The following is a 21,099-nucleotide window of genomic DNA, read 5'->3' as shown; positions in this document are numbered from 1 at the left end:
TGACCACAGGTTGTGATTATATGGTGGTTATGAGCAGATTTGTAGTAACAAACTACTTGAAACCTATTTTTATTACGGCCAGACACAAGAGCATGTACAGATCAATAGAACAGCGCTGCTTTTCCCCATCAGGCATAGCGTCATTCCGGAAATAGACGATCTTTGCCTCCTGTGGTTCAGTCCACAGATCGTCTGAGTGTGAAGCAGCAGCAGGTTCGAGAGCGACCATGGCACCAGGAAAGAAGAGCAGGGTGTTTGTCATCGGCGTGGGGATGACAAAGGTAATATTATTATTAAACATATGCTTTATTTCTGTCTGACAGGCTGCGTGCACGACATTATGTACGACTTGAGGTTAGCCTACTTTGCAAACTCTTAGGATTGCAGTGCTCTGAATGTGACCCTCCTCCTCTCTTCTGCTTTTATACTTCAACGTACCAGCTACTTCAAAATGAATGCACTGAAGTCTTGCTGCAGTTTATTTAAAGGCATCAATGCGTATTGTCTTGGCAGCTGCGCTATGTTTGTCCTGAACACGTTAGCTAACTTCGACACGTTAGCACAAACAGTGTCGCTGTCGTTGCGTGATCTTTGGTTTTAAAAGTGATCCAGTTCCTCTAGTTAGGTAAAGTCGGGCTTTGGCTGGTTGCTCGACGTCTTTGGATGTGTATCTCACCGTGTCCTGTGCCCACAGTTTGAGTCCATAGTTCATGGCAAAGAGAGTTTACAAACTGTGCCAAGGGTCGTCTCTCCAGCTGTGAGCTGCAGCTGCACAGCTGAGTCTCAGGTGTTTGACTGGGGTTTAGGAGTATGTGGGACAGTGGGACCTGATCTCACTGTCACTTCTTTAACATCCTATGTTTTATCTGTTAAATGCTTACTGTTGCACATGTTCAATATATATATATATATATATATATATATATATATATATATATATATATATATATATATATATAATCTCATTGTTAATAATCTGTGTGTCGCTGCAGTTTGACAAACCTGGAGCCCGAGGCGACTCTGACTACCCCGATATGGCCAAGGAAGCAGGTGCCTTATCTTCACGACGTCGTTCAGTCATCCGAAAGATACCATATCTCACTATGAGTTGATCTTGTTGTGTAACATGTTTAACAGTGTCATGTTTTCTTATGGTCTGCACCCTATTGTAGGTGAAAAGGCCTTAGCAGATGCAGGAATATCATATTCTGCTGTTGAACAGGCCTGTGTGGGATACGTCTATGGTGAGACCTCCAATAAAAAATGTCTTTTGTGTGTTCTCTTTAGGTTTCATGTAATGCCCACAGCGACACACAGTACTACTAATTTGATATTACATGTACACGTAATGCTCTAATACACATTCTTCTCCTACCACATACTACATGTCCATTCACTATATTCTGAACTGATCTCTCATCCCCAACCTTACACCATTAGGAGACTCCACCTGTGGGCAGAGGGCCATTTACCACAGCCTGGGTCTGACTGGGATCCCCATCATCAATGTTAACAATAACTGCTCCACAGGCTCTACTGCTCTCTTCATGGCACGTCAGCTGGTCCTGGGAGGTGAGTTAAACAGTGGTAAAAGAGATGAACCACTTCAAATGTATATTTACACTAGACTGTGGTTCAGTGCCTCCTCCAACTAGGAGGGACTCTTTATGCAAGAGTACAAGTGACTGTTTGTGCCAGATGTAGTGATATTCTCTCCTGGTGTTGGTGAGAATAGGACATACATCAAGTCGCAGTGATCTTGACCACAGAGCACCTAAATCACTTCCAAGTGGCCATTTGTGTCACATTTGAACAAGTTTCTTTAAGGTGTTTTAGAGATTTTACATTTTGGAACGACCTGAAAACTGCATGCCTCTGGCCAGCTGTAGTTTGCTCCATAATAGATATTAATGGCTGTGGACAGGACAAATTCATTGTTTTAAAAGAGGTTTCACCACGCTACTGATCTATTAACTGTTACTGAAACTATAAAACACACTCTCTGACTCTCACTTTGTTTCTCCTTTTGCAGGTCTTGCAGACTGTGTGCTTGCCCTTGGGTTTGAGAAGATGGAGAGGGGCTCCTTGTCCTCAAAGGTATACATCTGTTTGCCACTACCAGAGTTTAGCAATGCACAACTGAAGTTGTATCTGTTGTCCTGGGGTCTGCTTTAGTTTTTCACTGTTAGCAAACATGGAGTTGAATTAAAGAAATGAGACCTTAACATATAAAAACACTCATCACTGATGGTTTGCTTTTTACAAGCTGCATTAGTTGGTGTGAGCCATGTTTCACACATTTATGCGGAAAACTAGGAAACTGCAAATAGTTCACTTTTCTTGCTACAGTACAAGCACCTGTAGAGGAAGGGAGTAAGCGAGAGATCAACAGTACCCACTGGTAGTAACCACCTTTTTATTTTCCAGTTTCCATTTTATTTCTGTGTTTACATTCAGAAAGTTGTTTATGACAGAGAACAACAGAGAACACAGAGCAGATAATTAGTAGCATTTTCAATAATATACACCCGAAGTGTGCAGCTCTTCTAATGATGCACATCAGATCTTTCCAGGTTTGTAAAATACATTAGAAAGTCCAGGTTATGAGAAGCACCAGTTACTGTGCTAAAAAGATAATATTATCAACTCATGTCTAAATTTATCCTCTTCCCCTGTAGAACAGAGGGATACATCTCATTAAAATACGTTTAAAACGGATCACAGCAGACATAACAGATTAGTGTGGCTGCAGCCCAGTAATGCAGAAATAACGAACCTCGGCTCTCTTTTATTATTTTTCATTTGCTGCTAATTGTCATTGGGGGAATTCCTGTTGCAGCGGCGGGAGCGGGGGGTTGGGCAGAATAATGAGCTGTGCTAATAGGTTGAGTGGGTTTGTCAATATGAATTTCCTTCTGTAATTATCGCTTGTAATCAATAGTAAAAAGATGAATCACAGGACAGTTTGTGTTAGTTTTCATTTGTGGTGTATTTCTTTTCTGATTGTATTCTGTTTTTGATTGTTTTTGGTTTTTGTGTCTAAAAAAAACTGGATTCTTCAAACAGTGTTGCTCTACCTAATATGTGTAAAATTTAAATTTAAAAAATACCTTATTACAGTACATGGACCGGACCAACCCCATGGATAAGCATATGGAAGTGATGATCAACCGCTACGGGATGGTGGCGGCTCCAGCAGCACCACAGATGTTTGGCAATGCCGGCAGAGAGCACATGGAGAAATATGGTAAATGTCCAACATATGAATGTTATGGTTGTACCTCACGCCGTGTTCATGATATTACTGTGTTGTATAGATGCTTGTGTCAACGTTTTAATGTTTTCAAGGTACAAAACCAGAACACTTTGCTAAAATTGCCTGGAAAAACCACAAGCATTCCACCAATAACCCGTAAGTCCCAGCGTATGAAAACAGACGATTGCTCCCAAGTTTCTAGCTTGTTAAAAAGTTAGTGCGTCTATATTTGTGTTCCTGCAGGTATTCCCAGTTCCAGGATGAGTACACTTTAGAGCAGGTGATGAACTCCAGGAAGGTGTTTGACTTCCTTACTCTGCTGCAGTGTTGGTGAGAGCCTCACACATTTATAATTTGTATTAAAGAATGAGGTCTTGCAGTAACATTTAATCCGAGCGCTGTTTCTGTTTTGTGAATTAATAAGTGCCTCAGTTTGTATTTCTTATCATCTGATCAGCCCTACATCAGACGGTGCTGGAGCAGCAGTCTTGGCCAGCGAGGCGTTTGTCAGGAAACATGGTCTGGAGAACCAGGCAGTGGAGATTGTGGCCCAGGAGATGGTGACTGACCTTTCTTCCACCTTTGAGGAAAACAGCTGCATTAAAATGGTAATAAATGTGGGCTTTGGTTACTGAGTGGGCAGAAAGTCACAGTTATACTGAATCAGTTTCTTCCAATTTGTTCCTGAACACGCTTCTGTTCTTCTTTTAGGTGGGGTACGACATGTCTCGGGTGGCCGCCAAAAAGTGTTTTGAGACTGCAGGTCTGAAGCCCAGCGATGTTAATGTTATCGAGCTGCATGATTGCTTCTCAGCCAACGAGCTCATTACCTATGAGGCTTTGGGACTGTGTCCAGAGGGTAAGTCTACAGCTCATAAAACCGTATCTGTTGTCCTCCAGAGTTTAGTATTTCGAGGGTTAGAGCAGTAATTAATATCCTGTTTTCCTCCCACATTCGTTTAAGTTTTGAGAGAATAGGTAGATACGAGCAACACTTGTGTTACTTAAGTGAGTTAATGTTTTTCAATGTCCTCTCTTGTCACAGGTTTAATATTCAAACCTTTTTACTGACTTGAAATGGGTAATTCACGCCTTTATTTTGCTATATAATTACTGCCAGTACTAAAAGCATCTTTTCTGTAACTAGTCAAATTCTCAATATGAAGACTCCACACATTCAGTTTATCAGGTCTGATGTTAAAGCACGCCATCTCTGAAGTGTTGTTTTAAACAGTATTTTGAATCATATATGTTTCTGTGGTGCACTTTTTATGATTGATTGATTATTTATATTATTACTTATAATATGCCTTATGCATATAATGAATATGTTATAATGATACTGTATGTCTTATTACAGTGGAGCTATAACTATGCACTACTTCATGATCTTGTGTGTTTCAAATGCTCTTCAGGCAAAGCTGGGGAGCTGATTGACAGAGGGGACAACACGTATGGAGGCAAGTTTGTGGTCAACCCCAGTGGTGGGCTCATCTCTAAAGGACATCCTCTGGGTGCTACAGGTAGCAGCTTCTAACTTTGTAGCTATTACTGAAAAACATTTATCATATAATGCAGGACAAATTTCACATAATCCAGTACATAATCCAGTGTGTTGGGCGGCAAAAAACATTGTCAGTTAATGTTTGCTTTTAGTTTTTTTGAAGCAGCTAGGATTGGATTAGACTAGAGGAAGAAATAACCAATTATTGTAAGAGGTGACCTGGTAGCTTCGAGTGATTGCCTCAGTGGCCACCAGGTGGCATGTGTTGCACAGTGATGGCCACCGGGGGAACGTGATCCTAAGCCTGCATGTGAGAGAGCAGCCGGGGAGGCTTTGGCAAGCCTCCGCTCTAATCTCTCCACATGTTAAACTGTTGAGGGACGGGACTGAGCAAGTGGAGCCGCTGACTCGCCCCACCTCTGCAGTAGTGGCCTTCATCTTCAGTTTTCCATACACAGATTTTATATTCATCGTCACAGCTGTTTGGGTTTGAGTCTAATCAACCATACACACAGTGACTAATGAAGTATAACCAGGTGAAACAGTACGGTGTCTTCATCCATTTGCTATTTCTACTTAGAGATTCCTGGTTGGGGGCTGGACCTGTCCGTCACTTTCTCTTTCCGATATCATTGGGTTTACTTTTCTCTCTATTAACGCTCCTCTCTGTTTTTATTTCTTTATTCCCAAATAACCTTATATAACCAATTTGCAACTCATTTCTCTATCCATGTAAAGAAACTCCCTCCGCTTCTTGGGTCACTCTCTCGCTACGTGCGAGTGCCCCAGTCAGCTAAGCGCTGTCTGATCCGTGGTGTTGCTCTTAATCTTACTTGTAAAGCCTTGAACTCTTCCCTTGGGAGCACTGTGAGTAGAGATATTGATGGCCAACTGACTGAACCTAACCCCCCTCAACTCACAGGAGTATTAGCAGTTTTTTCCACTATGACATGACATCCAGCGACCCTGAAACCTCACCCGTACCCATCTTGACGTACACTGTGTGGTCATACACACATGCTTTTACTCTTTAGAAGTGAAAAGGTTGAAAGGGGCTCGTGATCATTCTTTGCCACCATAAAAGAGCATTTGTGATCGACTTTCTTTACGAGAATGAAGGACTATTACTGACAAGATGTGTGTCACTTTGAACCTTCCCTCTTAAGATGTATAAATTCTTTGTCGGAGGTGCTTCCCAGAGGCTCTTTGATAAGTTGCCTCGTGGACGGCATAGTAAATTCTTCTATTGGCATTTAGACAAAATTGCTTTCAAACAAACAAGTGACCATGTCGAAGATTAGGAGAGTGGTGCAGAATGCAAAAGACGCACCATGAAGAGGACTTTACCCTTAATTCCTTTAGCTCATTGGGATAATGAAGAGATGCTGAAGCTCAATAAGCAGATGGACTGACTTGCTTAGCTATAAAGCTAGCACAGGAGCTGACCCTTGCCAGATTAGAGAGTGAGTTCTCAGATTAGGAGTCAACTTGTCACCCCTCTGAGTAAAGGATATTGTGTTTTAAACTTGCAGAATGCTCATTTGGCTTCACTTGGAGAGTGAGACATATAATGCAATTATATGCATTATTAATTATAATGCAATGCTACGCTTAGTGGTGGGGTTCTTATTTCTTTTATTATTCTAAATGATGATGCCCAGTTGTATTATTCAGATGTATAAATAGTATGTCTGCCAAAAATATTAGCTTCTCAGATTACTACAGCCTTTGTGTTTAAGATTAAACATGGCAGTGTGTACCTGTGTGTTTAACAACGCAGAAGACGGCACCTTTTGTATCAGATGTTTCGAGTGAGCCAAACTATTGAAAGAGAGAAGTAAAACATCAATAAAATGTAATATGTGGTTGCAGATCACTTGTTTGCGACAACTGCATCTAACCTGTGATTCACTCCCATCGCCAAATTGTTGGTTTCTCCTATTGATATGTTTTCAGGCTTTGACTGCAGCCTCCACTTTTGTTGCTATTTGCTTCAGGATTTCCTCCCTTCAGTCTTGTCTTCAGTGGGTTAAATGCATGTTGAACTGGATGAAAGCTTTATTTGGCCAGAGTCAAATCTTCCACCTTCCACCTACCATTGAAGTCTCTGTTGAAATTGTTTTGGATCATTGTCTTCCTGCATGATGAAGCTCCTGCTGGTGAGTTAGTGCATCAAGAAAGATTAGCAAGCCGATTCCATAAGGAGACATGCAAACCCAAGCCATGATATGCCTTCACTAAACTCTACACTCCCTCACACTTTGAGCATCCCTTCAGTTTGTTAGAGGTTAATTTTGGTCTTTTCAGCACAAAACATTACTGCAACAATGTTGGTGACTCATCTACCTGTTTTTCTGCAAATTCCAAGATGCCTCTGCAAGTCTTGTGCATTTCTTCTCATGGAGTCTTCTTTGAAGGGTGGAGTGTGAGACTTTAGCTTATGTTTTTTTTCCGTTTTTATACTAAAGTAGTTTTTACTTGGAACTTATTTTGAGATGAGCTTCTGGTCATTGACCAGGTAACATCCACCATACCTCACATGGATAATGATGATGATGATGATTTTGACACATTTGGAGAGCTAAATTATATTGTACTAATAATTATATATTGTACATCAGTACATCACATCCATGCTAATGACGTTGGCCTCACAGCCTGTCCTTCTCCCCGCTCCTGGTTCTCGCTCAGGTCTGGCCCAGTGTGCAGAGCTGTGCTGGCAGCTCCGTGGAAAGGCTGACAGGAGGCAGGTCCCAGGGGCAAAAGTGGCCTTGCAACACAACATTGGCTTAGGAGGAGCTGTGGTTGTCACTCTCTACAGGATGGGTTTCCCACAGCACACCAGGTGAAGAAGTAGTTACCAGTGTTAATAGTTATGGCTACATACAGTAAGTAATCCAGTGTTCAGTGGCACAGAAGAAGAAGGAATAGGAGAGCTGTTTCAGTGATGAAGAAAAATTAGTTTTGCAGCCAGAACAACAACCTCAAAGCTGTTAATTATTTACAGTATATGCAGTTTAAAAGAAATGTTTCCTGACACTATTACCAGTGTTTATCTGTATTGGTTGTTGACCCATATATCAATATTTTAGTCCTTCTCTTCATTATTCGACTTTGTGCTGCAGATACGGGACATTGCTTCATCCTCTGTTCTTATTCTGCAATAAAACCTCTACTGTAATGAAACACTAAGAGCCTAACATAACTGAATCAAGGTGAAACCTCAGTTAGTCCTTTGTTCACATTGTGCACACTTTATATCAAATAGTTTTCTCTGCTTTCCACAGGCCTCGCATAACAGCAGTTCCGACCAGCTCAGGCAACGCTCAGGAGGGGTTTAAATCTTATGCTGTGTTCAAAGAGATTGAACAACATCTAGAGAAGGTATGACAGGATGCCCTAACTCACAGAAGTCTCCATTACACAGTCTAGCTGCTGTATTTTCTGTTCATCTCATGGAATCAGTGCGTTTATGTCTAATTGAAAGCATCTTTGTTTCTCTTTTCTCCCCTTCTTTCGTTTAGTTTAATGGTCATTAACTCCTAATAGGTTGAATTAATGATTGTTTAGCATTGTGAGGGCAGTAGGAAATTTGTAGTCTTTAGTTGTGGTTACCACCTACTGAACTGTTTGTTGGCTTGGGCCCCAGAAGCCATGGGGGTGCCCTCCTTAACCAAAGCCAACTAGAGGCTTTCTCAGCAGCCTCTGTGATTATCCTTATTGCTTTTTCTTTGTTCCCCCGGTGTGCCTGGTCATGGCCTCGCAGACAGATTGCTCTGTGAACCCTCGACAGCCACATTTGTGCAATTGCAATGTGCTTGCCAGCTTCGCCTCCTGCTCCACCAGCTCCTGGTGAGCCTGCCTGGCCTCGTCAATGAGCTCCTCCCAGGGCAGTGTTAGCTCTCACCCAAGTGGGGTTTTGGGCAAAGTGGTGTTGATGTTATGTGGCGTGGCGTCAGCTGCCAGTCCAAAGCAGTAACGAGGAGGTTGGATCTTGACTAAGTGTTGTAGATGGGGATTTCCTCCAGCTTTGAGCTTAGTGATGATTTTAGAAGCAGTGTGATGTTGTATTCGCTGGATCTGATCCCTCTGACCTGCTAAAATAAATAAGACTTCAGTGATAATAAAGCAGTACTGACTGTCATCTTCTAAGGATTCATTCTATAAAAGGTATAGGAATAACTGTGAAATAATAAAATAAAAAGTAACAACTTTGTCTGTAGAACACTTTTAAATATAACACATGTAATAATATGTCATTCTGGTGCTGTGGTGATGATTCAAAATAAAAAACATTGAACCTGTTAGTTCAACCCCGACAATGCAAATCAGTAGATAATGGGATGTTGTTCTATACTGAGTCGGTGGAAATGACTGCTCATCACCTGGCATCGTGTGTGTGTCGTAATGATACCAGAAAACACGGCGCCTGTATCTGTTGACAGTGACTGATGCCTCAGGTTGTGGTTCCTCAACTAATTTTCATGTTTTCAGCAGAGATTTGCATTAATGATGCTGAAATGGCTGCAAACCCCTTATGATAGGAATTTAAATGTGGAATTTATGTACTCTTATTGATTTCCTCACTCCCGCACGTGAGCTTGCAATGCTCAATTGCACTTGCCAAGGTAATGGCAACCAATAACTGCACTGCGCACTGGCGGTGTGGTTGCTGTGAATAGCCTGAAAGAAATTTGTCGGTTGGATGTGCGCAGTAGACCACACTCCATTACTTCCTCCCCAGTGAAAATGTGCCAGTGTGTTTTTATTTACACGATGAGTAACTGCAGAGATGGGGTTTGTGTGATTTGGGCAAAATAATAAAGTACTAACTTAGGTTACTGACCTAATAGCAACATTGAACAATAGATTTAAACAGAATATAAAGTACTGAGACCCACAGCACAGTTAACAAGGTACACACATGCTGTGAGGAACCATGGACAAGATAATAAAAATATGAATAATTAATAATAGGCTTATTCTACATAACTAGCCTCTTCACAACTCCAGAAGAGGCTTTTTTTTTTTTTTTACTACACCTGTCTGCCCATTGGATAAATTGTAGAGTCCCACTATTTTATGATTGAACTCCACATGAGGAGAAACTTTTTTTAGAGCACGTCCAGAAATCCCAGCATGCTGTGCCAGGCACGTTCAGAGACTCTAGAGGCAATATGTTCAACACTGTAAATGATAAACTGCATTGGATGTAAATAAATATAATGAATCATACTCTAATTAAATCATAGTTTTATCTTTTCAAACCTTATTATTAACCTGGCTGATTCTTTACTTTTCTAATACGCCTGGCTGTAGTCATCTTGTGACGAGGATTATTTAGTGGACCTCTGTCTTGACTCTCTGCAGGAAGGAGAGCAGCTCGTCAAGAAGATCGGTGGAGTGTTTGCTTTCAAGGTGAACGATGGACCGGATGGGAGAGAGGCAACGTGGGTTGTGGATGTGAAAAATGGCAAAGGTTCCGTCACCACTGACCCAGGTATGTATTTCAACAGAGGTGTCGAATTATTGATTTACCACTTCTGTGGCAACACCGATTTTTAAACTACACTGTGAATGGTGTTTTCATCATGAGTTTTAATGTCCTATTGCATCCTGTTCAAAACTCATCGATATGATTCAGCTGTGATTTAGAGTCAGATGTTAGGAGCTGCTTTCACTGTTATACTGAACACCTGCAGTTCTGGTTAACGACACACTTTTAATAGATTCATTTAAATACAGTATTCATCACAATAAGTTTTAAAGCCTGCACGTATGTAACACTCCTCTTACGACACCCTTACTTGCTCTGGTATGACCAGTAGTGTGTGTGTGTGTTTTATGTGTGTTATTTTCTTTATTTAAATAACTTAATATTAAATCAAAAAGTACATCCATTGGGCATGTAGCATGATCAGATTCCAGATGAATTTGCTTCTCTGAAACGTGCCGTTCTTACATTTATTTGCAACTGACATTTAGAGATGGTCAGAGAGGCACTGATTTAGCGCACATTATTTAAGATTTTAGAAGCATTTGAAGCCTCAGGCGCACTAATACATCAATATTATTCCCGAGGCAGGAAACCTGCTTGTTTTTTATGATGATGGAAAAGCTTATATTCTGCTTTAACAGCTAATTGTAGCATTTAGACGCTGTGTCCTATAGAGCCACAGCAAGGACAATTTTCAGTCAGAATATAGAGAGCATTCATGAAGGTTTCTAAACGGTTGCTTTGGCGAAAATGTGAAGAGGTTTTGTGTGTGTCACATATTTTAACACTAATGGAAAGTTTATTCTTAATGCTAAGTGTACTCCAGAGGACATTCTGCTCAGAGCATTGAAATAATGGTGATTAACATTTGCATTTGCTTCAACATTTAATGTTATAGATATGGAGGGATTATGGCGAACAGTTAAAATGTGTTCATGTTACTCTGTAATGACTTAAATGTAGTTTTTTTTTCTTATTTGAGCACTATTTATAGCTCATAAACATTTCATATATTGATAGTCAGCCATAATGATCAAGTTCTTTTTTTGTTTAGGTAAAAAGGCAGACTGCACCGTAACCATGAGTGATGCCGATCTTCTGGATCTGATGACGGGAAAGCTGAACCCACAAACTGTATGTGTAATCTTGTGTACACTATACATGTTTCTTTACATTTGCTACAAAAATAAGAAAACATGACATACTATATTCTATTACACTAGAGAAAATATGTTTCTTCCTTATTGCCTCAAGGTTATTTTAACATGTGGTTTGACTCAAGTGGCTCAGACCAAGGACAAAATCCTGCACATTGTCCTACTGATGAACACGCAGATACAGAGCAACAGATCATTTTGAACTGGCAACATTAAGCAAGGATTGTTGTTGTGTGGTTGTTACATTTATGTCACTCACTTTTATTGCATAAATCCAAGCTACACATTGGTTGTACAGATCAGAAATTATTTATCTAATAGCAGATCAAGATAAATAGACATTTATCTGCAAAGTGAAATTAGTTCATATATATTTATCAGACCCAAGTATTTTAATAGTTTAATTAAAATGTTATGGTGACTCTCATTGCATTAAAAGTTCATCTTTATCTTCTTAACTTCTGCTTCCTCAGGCGTTCTTCAAAGGGAAGCTAAAGATCACTGGAAACATGGGCATGGCAATGAAGCTGCAAAGCCTCCAGATTACACCAGGCAAGGCCAAGTTATGAGACCCTGAGCTTGCAGTTTGTCCTCATAGTTCAAAAGCATATATGGGGAAACCTAATTTCTCTAAAGCACTAATTTTTCTAATCAGCAAAGTCTGTTAATAATGTTGCAGCTGCTACTTTGATACCAGATCATGTTGCATAGAGCTTACAGAATGGCTACCACATTAGCATTTGTATAGAATAGATATCTGTGAATTAATGATAAGGTAGGTGTGTTTAATAATGTTATGTACCACAAAAAAATAATAATAAAAATGAAAAGACCACCCGCTTCTGTTTGTTATTGAGACTAGTTTTTTGTAAATGAACTTCCAGAAAGTAGGGAAGTGAAAGTAGGTAGTAAGTGTAGTTTGGAACAGGATAAGACCCAGAGTGGGAACAATTATAGCACCGCACCATTCCCAGCTGTACTCACCCTGATGTTTGGGGTCACAAGATCATAGTCTAGATGACAAATATCAAAGCTGTACATCTTCTATACAATAATCATTTCTATGTGAGTTATCTGACTGACACTTTTATCCAAAGCGACTTACAGGGGTACAAGGGAAAAGGCAGGGTAAGGAGGGTTAGGGTTACGGTCCTTTCTAAGAACCCCTGCTGGAGGTAGATCACAGCTAGGATTTGAACCCCGGTCTCCTGCATACAGGGCGGTGATCCTACCACTACACTATCCAGCTGCCATGATTAGAAATATGTGACACCAAAATTATTTTTTTGACGCTACAGTAAGGAGTGTGTTTTTTTTTTTTTTAATGAACAAACTACGGGAGCAGCACTGATGCACATACAGTGAAAGGGTCGTGGTATTGTTTTACTGAGCACCCATCCACTGTAAGGCTTGTAGCTGCAGCACAGTTCTGCACTCGTTTTGTCTGGTTGTTGGTTCTGTCACTGTTTTTAAGCCTTTGTGTCCTACTTCCCTCCTTCTCCATTTCCCATCCATTTGTCCATTTATTTTCTGCTTGATCCAGACCTTTCCCAGTTGGCCCCCCTGCCCATCACTGTGCACCTTCTGCCAGATCCAGCCTGCTTTGCTAATTGCTCCTATCCAGCCAACTCCCTTTAGCCCACTCCCCCATCCTGTCCGTCTGCCAGGTGGCTGGCCCGGCCTGTCTCACTGACCATTAGCCCACGGCTAAGAGATACTGTAACAAGCTCAGTGTGGGTGGTGGGTGGAGTGAGATGTAGAGGAACAGTGTTATCTGAGGATTTTCAGGCTTGGTTTGCCTCAAGTCAACTTTAGAAGCTCCACTGAAAACCTTGGCTCAAATTTCCCTAGAAAGTAACGGAGAAGTTTAGATTTTCTGAATCAACTCTGAGATGATATGGTCTCCTTCATTTACTAAATGAAGCATAAATAATGAAATCACCAGAGTCCTCCATCTGCCTCTGACTTCTGGTGGAGAAAAATGTAACAAACAGGGGCTGAACAGTTATCAGATATCTAATAACAGAGACATTGTCATTTCATTTCTTCATCTTCTTCATCAAACCTCTATATAACCACTGCACACACACTGTAGTAGTATATTGTAAAGAAAAAATTATACTAAAGTCATAACCAAAAATGAAAGAAAGCAACATTACTTATGCGTTCCCATGCCTACTAACCATCAGCTGACTTAAATTATAAATATTCTAAGCGTTTATTGCTTATTATTTGTTTATTTTTCCGAGGTATTTTAAATTCTGTAGTTTGAGTGCATATCAAGTAGCAGCAAAGGTGAGTATATCCACTGACCATCACTGATAACTGACTTTAGCCTTGGAGACCCGTGCTAAAGAGAAGTGGCAGACATTATTTAGTGGATACGCTGTTGACAGATGTTGAACACTGGTCTCTTCTGATTGTTTGGTCAGGGGTTTAGCAGTTACACGAAATTGCTGTAATTTGCTCTTTGAGGTTGCCTTAGCGATGGTGTTTCTCGTCACTTCTAACCCAGTCTTGCTCCAAGGCTGCTCTCGCTCGCTACTCCTGCTCAGAGCGTTTGCTTTAAATCAGCAGAGAGACGTGTGAAATTACATATTGCATTTGTTTTCAGTTGGTCCTGCAACATTTCTATTTAGAATCTGCCCTATTAGTGTGGAATATCTGTTACTTTTCTACTTCTGAAAGTGCATTTCTTTGGTTTTACTTCCATTAATGTCTGTATGATGATTATATGTTCAATAACACAATGCCGTGACAATAAGACAGTTGCTTTTTCATAGAAAAACAATAATTACATGTAACTATCTAGTTATTCTAATAGTTTTTTGTGATTTTGCATTACACAAACACTACTGAGAATAATCACAGTAAGTCCTTTAAATACTTTATTGACAGTCATCGTCCTTGGGGCACATGGAATGAAGATTTTACCTGAGGCTCATTTTAAAATGCCATCCACGTTCCCAAGCTGCATTTTAATTGAAAGGGAGCCACAGGGCTTAGTTCCCAAAAAGAGACCTGAGCTCTCCCAGGAGCAAATAAATATCCAGTTAACTAATTTGGACGTGCAGGGGCTTTTTTTTTATTTTATTTTTTTTTTATCATGGCTTGCCGGCTGCTACATGTATTATTTTGTGCATTTATCTTTTACAGTGCATGTCTTTGGTGTCAGAATCTGACAGTTCAGTTAGTTCAGCTTCAGTAATTCTCCCCCACGCAGTCACTTTTTCCATACAATGACAAATGAGTTATGAAACACATTAGTTTAGAAACACTAAATCACTAAATAGCAACATTTTTTTTTGCTTGTAATATTATGTATTGTATTGAAGACACACTCTGTCTCTGAGTGCAATGAAATATCTTCGCCTTTGAGCGTTATTTATGTTTGAATAGGGCATTTGCTCTAGTTAATAAGTAAAAAGCTGTATTCTTTGTTTATGCCATCAAGAGAGCAGATCCAGTTTGTCAGATTTTTTTAATTACATGAGAGACACATTTATGCAGTTTAAAGTGAAATGTGACGTAGTTTAGCTTTTATTGGACCTGCTGTCCTTCCCCCATACCATCAACAAATAACTCCAACAGTTTAGTATCTGTATATTTTGATATATTTTTCATTTCTTGAGAGTTGGTACATTTTTTTCTTTTATAAATTTTGGACTACAGTGAAATGTTTCTCATAACAAATACAGAATGGCAGCTCTTGAAACATACCAACACGGTGGTAAAATCTACATAAAAAAAAACAAAAAAAAAAAACTTTTGAAACACATACATGTACAGTATATATCACAAACATATGACCGGAGTTCAGAGTATGACCTTGATTGTCGAGTGTTAATTTGTCTCAGCTCAGCTCACATGACGTACTGGTCCCGCATGCTTCTCCTTTGGTTGTTTAAGGCAAACAGGGAATACGATGGGGTGCAAAGACTTCAACACAAGGACAAACGCCCGTCTTCATTTTCACTGTGATTATCACCATCATTCCGCTCTGACGGAGGCAATGACTGTACAGTATTTCCAGGTATGAGGCAGAGTACCCACTTGGGCTCGGGACAACAAGGCAGAGAAGTGTAGGGAAAGGTGCTGAGACAGTGTATGAAACTGTAAATAATCCTATTACTTTACTTTAAAATCTGAGACTAAATGTGAACCAGATGTGGTTAAAAGTACAGCTTGTTTTTTTTTTTAATGTTAGCTCTCAGATATTTAGTTTTGTTGACTCTATAATGGAAAGATGCTGCAAACAGCCAGCAATTTGTCTGAGTTTCATTTCAGAGGACAGAATGACATTATAATAATAATCATCATCAAAAAAGGAAGGGAAACAGAAATGAAATATATAAATATACCATATCAAACCAGATCATAATAAGTAAGAAGAGATATGAGTGGATGTTCTGTTCTGTTTTTTTCCCCCCACAGTCCACAGAGGGGCAGGTTTCACTAATTATATCCGATATTAGCTATTTGTGTTCTTCATTTCTGCTCCTTTGACATCTGGGAGGATGGATCAGTTCAGCCAGAGCAGCGCGTCCTGATACCAAATAAGTTGCTGGTACCAAATAATACATCTCTGATAAATATGTACACACACAAACATACACAGTCAAATGCGGGTTTAAACTTTAGATTATGTAGAAAAAAAAAAATTCTACATAAAAGTTTTTTTTTTTTTTTTTCTTTCATTCATCCATTACCGTGCTGCTGTCCTTCTTGGAGGGGAAAAACGTGTGAACTTTGTCTCTCAATCTTTCATTTGTCTTCCTCTCCTGCCGATTCTCTCCTGTGCATGTAGCTGTTCTCACAGCAGCTGATTTTATACATTAGTCTCCAGCCCATTCATATCAATGGAACAGTGGTCCTTGTCCCTGTGCTCTCTCTTATCCCTGTGGTGAGAGGAGTGAGCGTGCCTCTTCTTCTCTATCGGCCGGATCCCTTCCTCCAGCTGGATCAGGCGAGCCACATCCGGGGAGATGTGGTCCTGCTTACTGCCCGGTGGAGGCGGCTGGTAACAGCCGTTCTTTTGATTCTGGTAGGTCATCATCTGCTGGATGCTTATCATGGGTTTAGTCTCGCAGATCAAAGGGACCTGGTAGATGCAATGATGAAGAAGAAGAGTGTGTTCGAATCACTTACAGTATTTCAATTCTCCTGAGCAACAGGAATCTGACCCAAAGACAGTATCGTACACGTAAAGTTGATGATCCAGGGCGGATAATAACATGTACTGCTGTGGAATCATCAGTGCTGACATCTATGCTGCCAAAGTGATGGACTTTAAGCCCTTTATACTGTATAATCATTAGCAATAAGTGGTCACATAGCTTAATTTAAACTATTAAATGTAGTTTCCTGCTGCTCGTTTTGATGCAGCAGAAAAACAGAATAATGTTTTATCTCAAGTTACTGACCACCGAATTCTCAGAAAGCCTTTAAAAATGTGTCAAAATATTTCTTTAAATCTGCTTCACAATCACTTAAAGTTAGATCAGAAAACCTTTTATAAACTAGCAATCATCCACAGTCTGTCTTTCAGATAAATGTAATATTGGTGCACGCTGGTCAGGGCAACCTTAAAAGACCAGCTAATGAATGGTTTGCTGAGCTTATTTATTTGGCCTTGTGTGCTCTCACCTGCTCCCCCTCTTTGACAAAATCTTTTCTGCAGATATGAGCCATGATGCCTGTGGCCAGGGCATCACCCATCACATTGACCATGGTCCGGAATCGATCCCTGGATGATAAAATCAAAAGGCAAAAAAAGGCATCCACAGTGTCAGCGAAGCTTCGGAAACGGATATTAATTCGGATTCACAGTAAAAAGACGTCAGTCAGATGTGTTACTATCAGTTATATATATATATATATAATGTGTACGAAATATTCCTTTAAAAAACAGCTGTTTCCAGCTACAATCGTCATTTACAATATTAACAATGTCTGCGCTGTATTATGATCAATTTGATGTTATAGAATCGGCTTTTCTCTCTATGTATTTTCTGTGTGTGTCCAAACTTCTGATGTGTGTCATTGCAGTTCATGGGGGTTCACAGAGTTGCAGTCCAGTCACTGAGATGCTCAGGTTTATTCAGTTGAAAGCGTCATAAGAGCCGATATACATCAAATATGACACATACATATATGTAGGCTTGTGTATTTTTCTGTTCGCCTTTTTCTATAATTCCTAGAAAAGACTGAAGAAATTTCCTGGAAGGCGGCTAAACGTCCACCAACATTTCCCAAATTGGTTTAATTGTGTTCGGCTCTTCATGACGGAGAGATGAACCCTGTACTTACAAAGCCCAATCCACGGCAATGATGAGGGTGATGTCGTCGGTGGGAAGACCCACAGATGTCAACACAATCACCATGGTAACGAGTCCAGCCTGTGGGATTCCTGCTGCACCGATGCTCGCTGCGGTCGCCGTGATGCTGGGAGAACAGGCAGAGGAGCAGTGTGCATTTAGTTCGATGACATCCAATACAATTCGGTTACAATTAAATTAACTTTTTATTGCTTCTTTACTTTGCAACTGTTATTCAGTATTTTACACCCACAGAAGAAAAGCAGGCTTCTCATTTGCTCCTGCAGATTTGTCGACTAGCTTTTATGTTTCCAGCAGATTCCCTTTGAAAAGGGACTAATGTAACCTGTAGGTGTGAAGCAGTTAGCTGTTAACAGCCTCGGAAGAAAGCTGTTGGTAGCAAGTTTCTCAGTCAATAACAGCATGTGCAGAACATGTTGGAGTAGGAAGAAAACATTTTCAACCATTCCCGAGTCCTCTCTATATTACAGTTTTATGGTGACACTTCTCTATTTTTACCTTAAGCTACAATAAACTGCACAACTGGAGATGGTTTAACATGAGAGTCACTGGTCACTCTCTCAATATTAAGATACATGTTAATATTTCTATAAAATTTAAATAGAAAAGCACCACGTACTGTGTCTTGAGCATACTGTACAATTGTTTCCCCACTGTAGCAGAACATCTTTAAGTAATAGATCTGAATACGTAGTATGGGACACTCAGGGAGAATGACTGAGCTGCTGCTGCTGTGTTCGTGACCTTGGACCGCCGTGTGCAAACTGACTAATGTCCCTCTGCAGGGTTGGGGAGGTTAGGGCTGGGACTGGGTTAGCATGCAGATGGAGAGGCTCCATGGTCAGCAGCCAAACGGCACGGGAACAGGACGCAGAGAGGGAAAAATTATTATAATTCTGGCATGACAAGAGAGATGAGTAATACAGGTCATATGGGTTTTACCGCCAGGGGATTATGGGGGAATGGGCACACACACTGCGGCCCTGAGGAGAGGTCTGCTCTTAATGTTATTACAGTACGACCACTCATCAAATCAGAGGAGGGACAGGACTTTTTTCCAGAACACGGTTGACCTGTAGAGGTGGTCTAGTTAGCAGCGAGGATGTGTTGTGTGTAGTGTGTTTGTCTCAGTCCACTCTGTCTCTGTGGCTTCCAGACTGATTTAACAGAAATCAGATCAGACTAAGAAGCTCATATGAGGCTTAATCTGTGTCACATTTACATATATGTGTATCTAGTAAATCCTATCCTATTTTTTATTAATTCAGAATTAAAATAAATGTGTGACGTTAGATTAACTCACTCAAAACATCACAAGCAGCGAACGCCTGCTGCGCCATTTTTGTGACCCAGATGAAAATGGTTGCAAATGCTGTCATACTCTGGGGGCGGATTCCCCATTTGCAAATTCTGTTGAGATAAAAATCTGGTCTCTAATGATTTGAAATGAATGAATAAATGCTCAACATTTTGAGGAAAATACACTTGTTTGCTTTTCTTGCTGTGCATTAGATGATATTGCTCGGATGCATTTTAGCGACAAGGACTAAAGATGTTTTGTTGTCTCAAGTGAAATTTGTCCTTTCTGCAAATTGGTATCGTTTTGTGATCATCTTTAAATTAAATTTTAGCAAACATTTGACTTAATGGACAGTGTGAAGGACCACCACAGCTGTGGGAAGACAAGAGACTTATCCTGACAAGCTAATTACAGCATTTACCATCCAAAACAGCTCCGGCATCAGCGGCTCAGTGGGATGATCATCCTAATGTTAATGCGGCCATGATGGTGATTTAAATGTGCGTTAACAACACAGGTAGGTGAATCATCAATAAGCCTATGTCTATGTCTAAAAGTGGTGGTCGACCACAGTGGTGGGATGAAGACTGACTAGATCCATACAGGAGAACAAACAATGTGAATTTTATGGTTTTCTGAACATAAACACACAGCAGGAATAAAATCAAACGCTGTATCTCCTGATACGCAGCTTCCGAGTATGACAGATAACAAATGGTTAGAATAATTTTAGTTTAGAGTTACTATCTGATGTTTCAAAAGTGGAAAGAGATGTTGACTTTGACTTTGACTATTACAGATGGTGTACATGCTACATCCTTTCATCGAGTTCAAACCCCGCATGGTGACGCTGGCGATGAAAGCTCCAGCTTTGTAATGTCAACAAGCTGCTTGAAAGCTCCTGGTCCAGATGTTATTGTTGCTATTGAGATGCTGAAAGCTGCATTGCACGTGTCGCGTCTTATTATGCTCTTCCCATGTGGCAACATATCGCACGCAGGTGATTTCCCTGAGGTTTTACCATGAGGCTGTGATAGAAATGATGTTAGAGAGGAGACGAATCCTGAAAACATCTATCATGAGTCCTCCTCAACCGTTACCCCAACACCTGTGTCTCTCAGTCTCCACTCTCACTTAAAAATGTAGAGTCTCAAGCCTAAGACATTATCAGCTGTTTCCACAGGCTGAATCCTCTCTATTAAATTGATGTGAAGAATTGATGGCGAGTCCTTGCAAGATGTGTGCTTTCATTTCATTCACCCAACAAAATCAATAAATGTACAGAGGCTTCTGTAAGCAGTTTTCTCTATCACAGATATGTGATAGAGAAGTCAAGGGGCTTTCATCTGAGTGTGCTGATACCTTTGATTTGTTTTATTTATTTATTTTTCTACCTCCGTCACCTGCTGACTTTTATAATAGTTGAGGAAATTTTCCATTAAAAGCACCTGATAGTGATGATCTGTCCAAAGTCGAGCTCATAATTATTCACTTGGGCGATGAAGATGGCTGCCACGGCCTCATAGAGTGCGGTGCCGTCCATGTTGATGGTGGCCCCGACGGGCAGCACAAAGCGGATGATGCGTCTGTCGATGTGGTTGTTCTCGAGGAGGCACTTGAAAGTGATAGGCAGAGTGGCAGAGCTGCAGAAATAAACATGGATAACAACCGAAAATGAGCCTCCTGGTTTTCAGTAATTGGACGGTACCTACAAATTCCTATTACTGAAGCTCTAATGATGTGAATAGTAGATGTGCTGTGAATCAGCGAGTCAGAATTAGTCCAATACAGATTTTTTTCTAGTCTGAGGGGAGGCAGCTCATATTAAAAAAGTAATGAAACACTGTAATAAAATAAAGTGATGAAGCCAATATTTTCAATACATAATAAACCAGCTTCAAAATGGACAGATATTATGGAGGGCAGAGGCAATTAGTTTGAGTCTCTGTATTGGAATAAGTAAATGCATTAACTTTAAAATCATATTAAATAGTTTATTTTTCCATTTGTCCATTTATTTACTTGATGATAAATAATGCTGTTGCTC

The 21,099-nt window shown here is 40.3% G+C and overlaps 2 protein-coding genes across 2 annotated transcripts in view; one reads left to right on the top strand and one right to left on the bottom strand.

Annotated features, from left to right (window-relative positions):
• Positions 1-159: 159 nt before the first annotated feature.
• scp2a (sterol carrier protein 2a) lies at positions 160-12,249 on the top strand. The gene is made up of 16 exons (XM_026375049.1): positions 160-281; positions 993-1,050; positions 1,173-1,244; positions 1,441-1,572; positions 2,033-2,097; positions 3,121-3,247; positions 3,349-3,412; positions 3,500-3,586; positions 3,714-3,864; positions 3,968-4,115; positions 4,672-4,779; positions 7,452-7,605; positions 8,048-8,144; positions 10,131-10,260; positions 11,312-11,391; positions 11,888-12,249. Exons 1-16 carry the CDS (start codon positions 228-230, stop codon positions 11,981-11,983), a joined length of 1,623 nt encoding a protein of 540 aa, XP_026230834.1. The 5' UTR covers positions 160-227; the 3' UTR covers positions 11,984-12,249.
• Positions 12,250-16,242: 3,993 nt separating this feature from the next.
• slc1a7a (solute carrier family 1 member 7a) overlaps positions 16,243-21,099 on the bottom strand; it is a 28,312-nt gene continuing 23,455 nt past the window's right edge. Inside the window, exons 8-11 of the mRNA XM_026374641.1 lie at positions 20,501-20,695; positions 17,724-17,858; positions 17,061-17,160; positions 16,243-16,515 (exon numbers count right to left, since the gene is read on the bottom strand). Of these exons, the coding sequence (XP_026230426.1) occupies positions 16,243-16,515; positions 17,061-17,160; positions 17,724-17,858; positions 20,501-20,695 (703 nt within the window). The remainder of the gene's footprint in view (positions 16,516-17,060; positions 17,161-17,723; positions 17,859-20,500; positions 20,696-21,099) is intronic.

Source organism: Anabas testudineus, chromosome 17 (assembly GCF_900324465.2).
Source record: "Anabas testudineus chromosome 17, fAnaTes1.2, whole genome shotgun sequence".
NCBI classification, from domain to species: Eukaryota; Metazoa; Chordata; class Actinopteri; order Anabantiformes; family Anabantidae; genus Anabas; species Anabas testudineus.
The sequence above is the reverse complement of the archived record's forward strand: the minus strand, read 5'-3'. Positions and strand labels throughout refer to the sequence as shown.

Coding starts and splice junctions, on each gene's coding strand:
- scp2a (XM_026375049.1), top strand. CDS start 228: ATGGCACCAGGAAAGAAGAGCAGGGTGTTTGTCATCGGCGTGGGGATG. Junction 282..992: donor TCGGCGTGGGGATGACAAAG/GTAATATTATTA, acceptor GTGTCGCTGCAG/TTTGACAAACCTGGAGCCCG. Junction 3,865..3,967: donor AAAACAGCTGCATTAAAATG/GTAATAAATGTG, acceptor TTCTTCTTTTAG/GTGGGGTACGACATGTCTCG.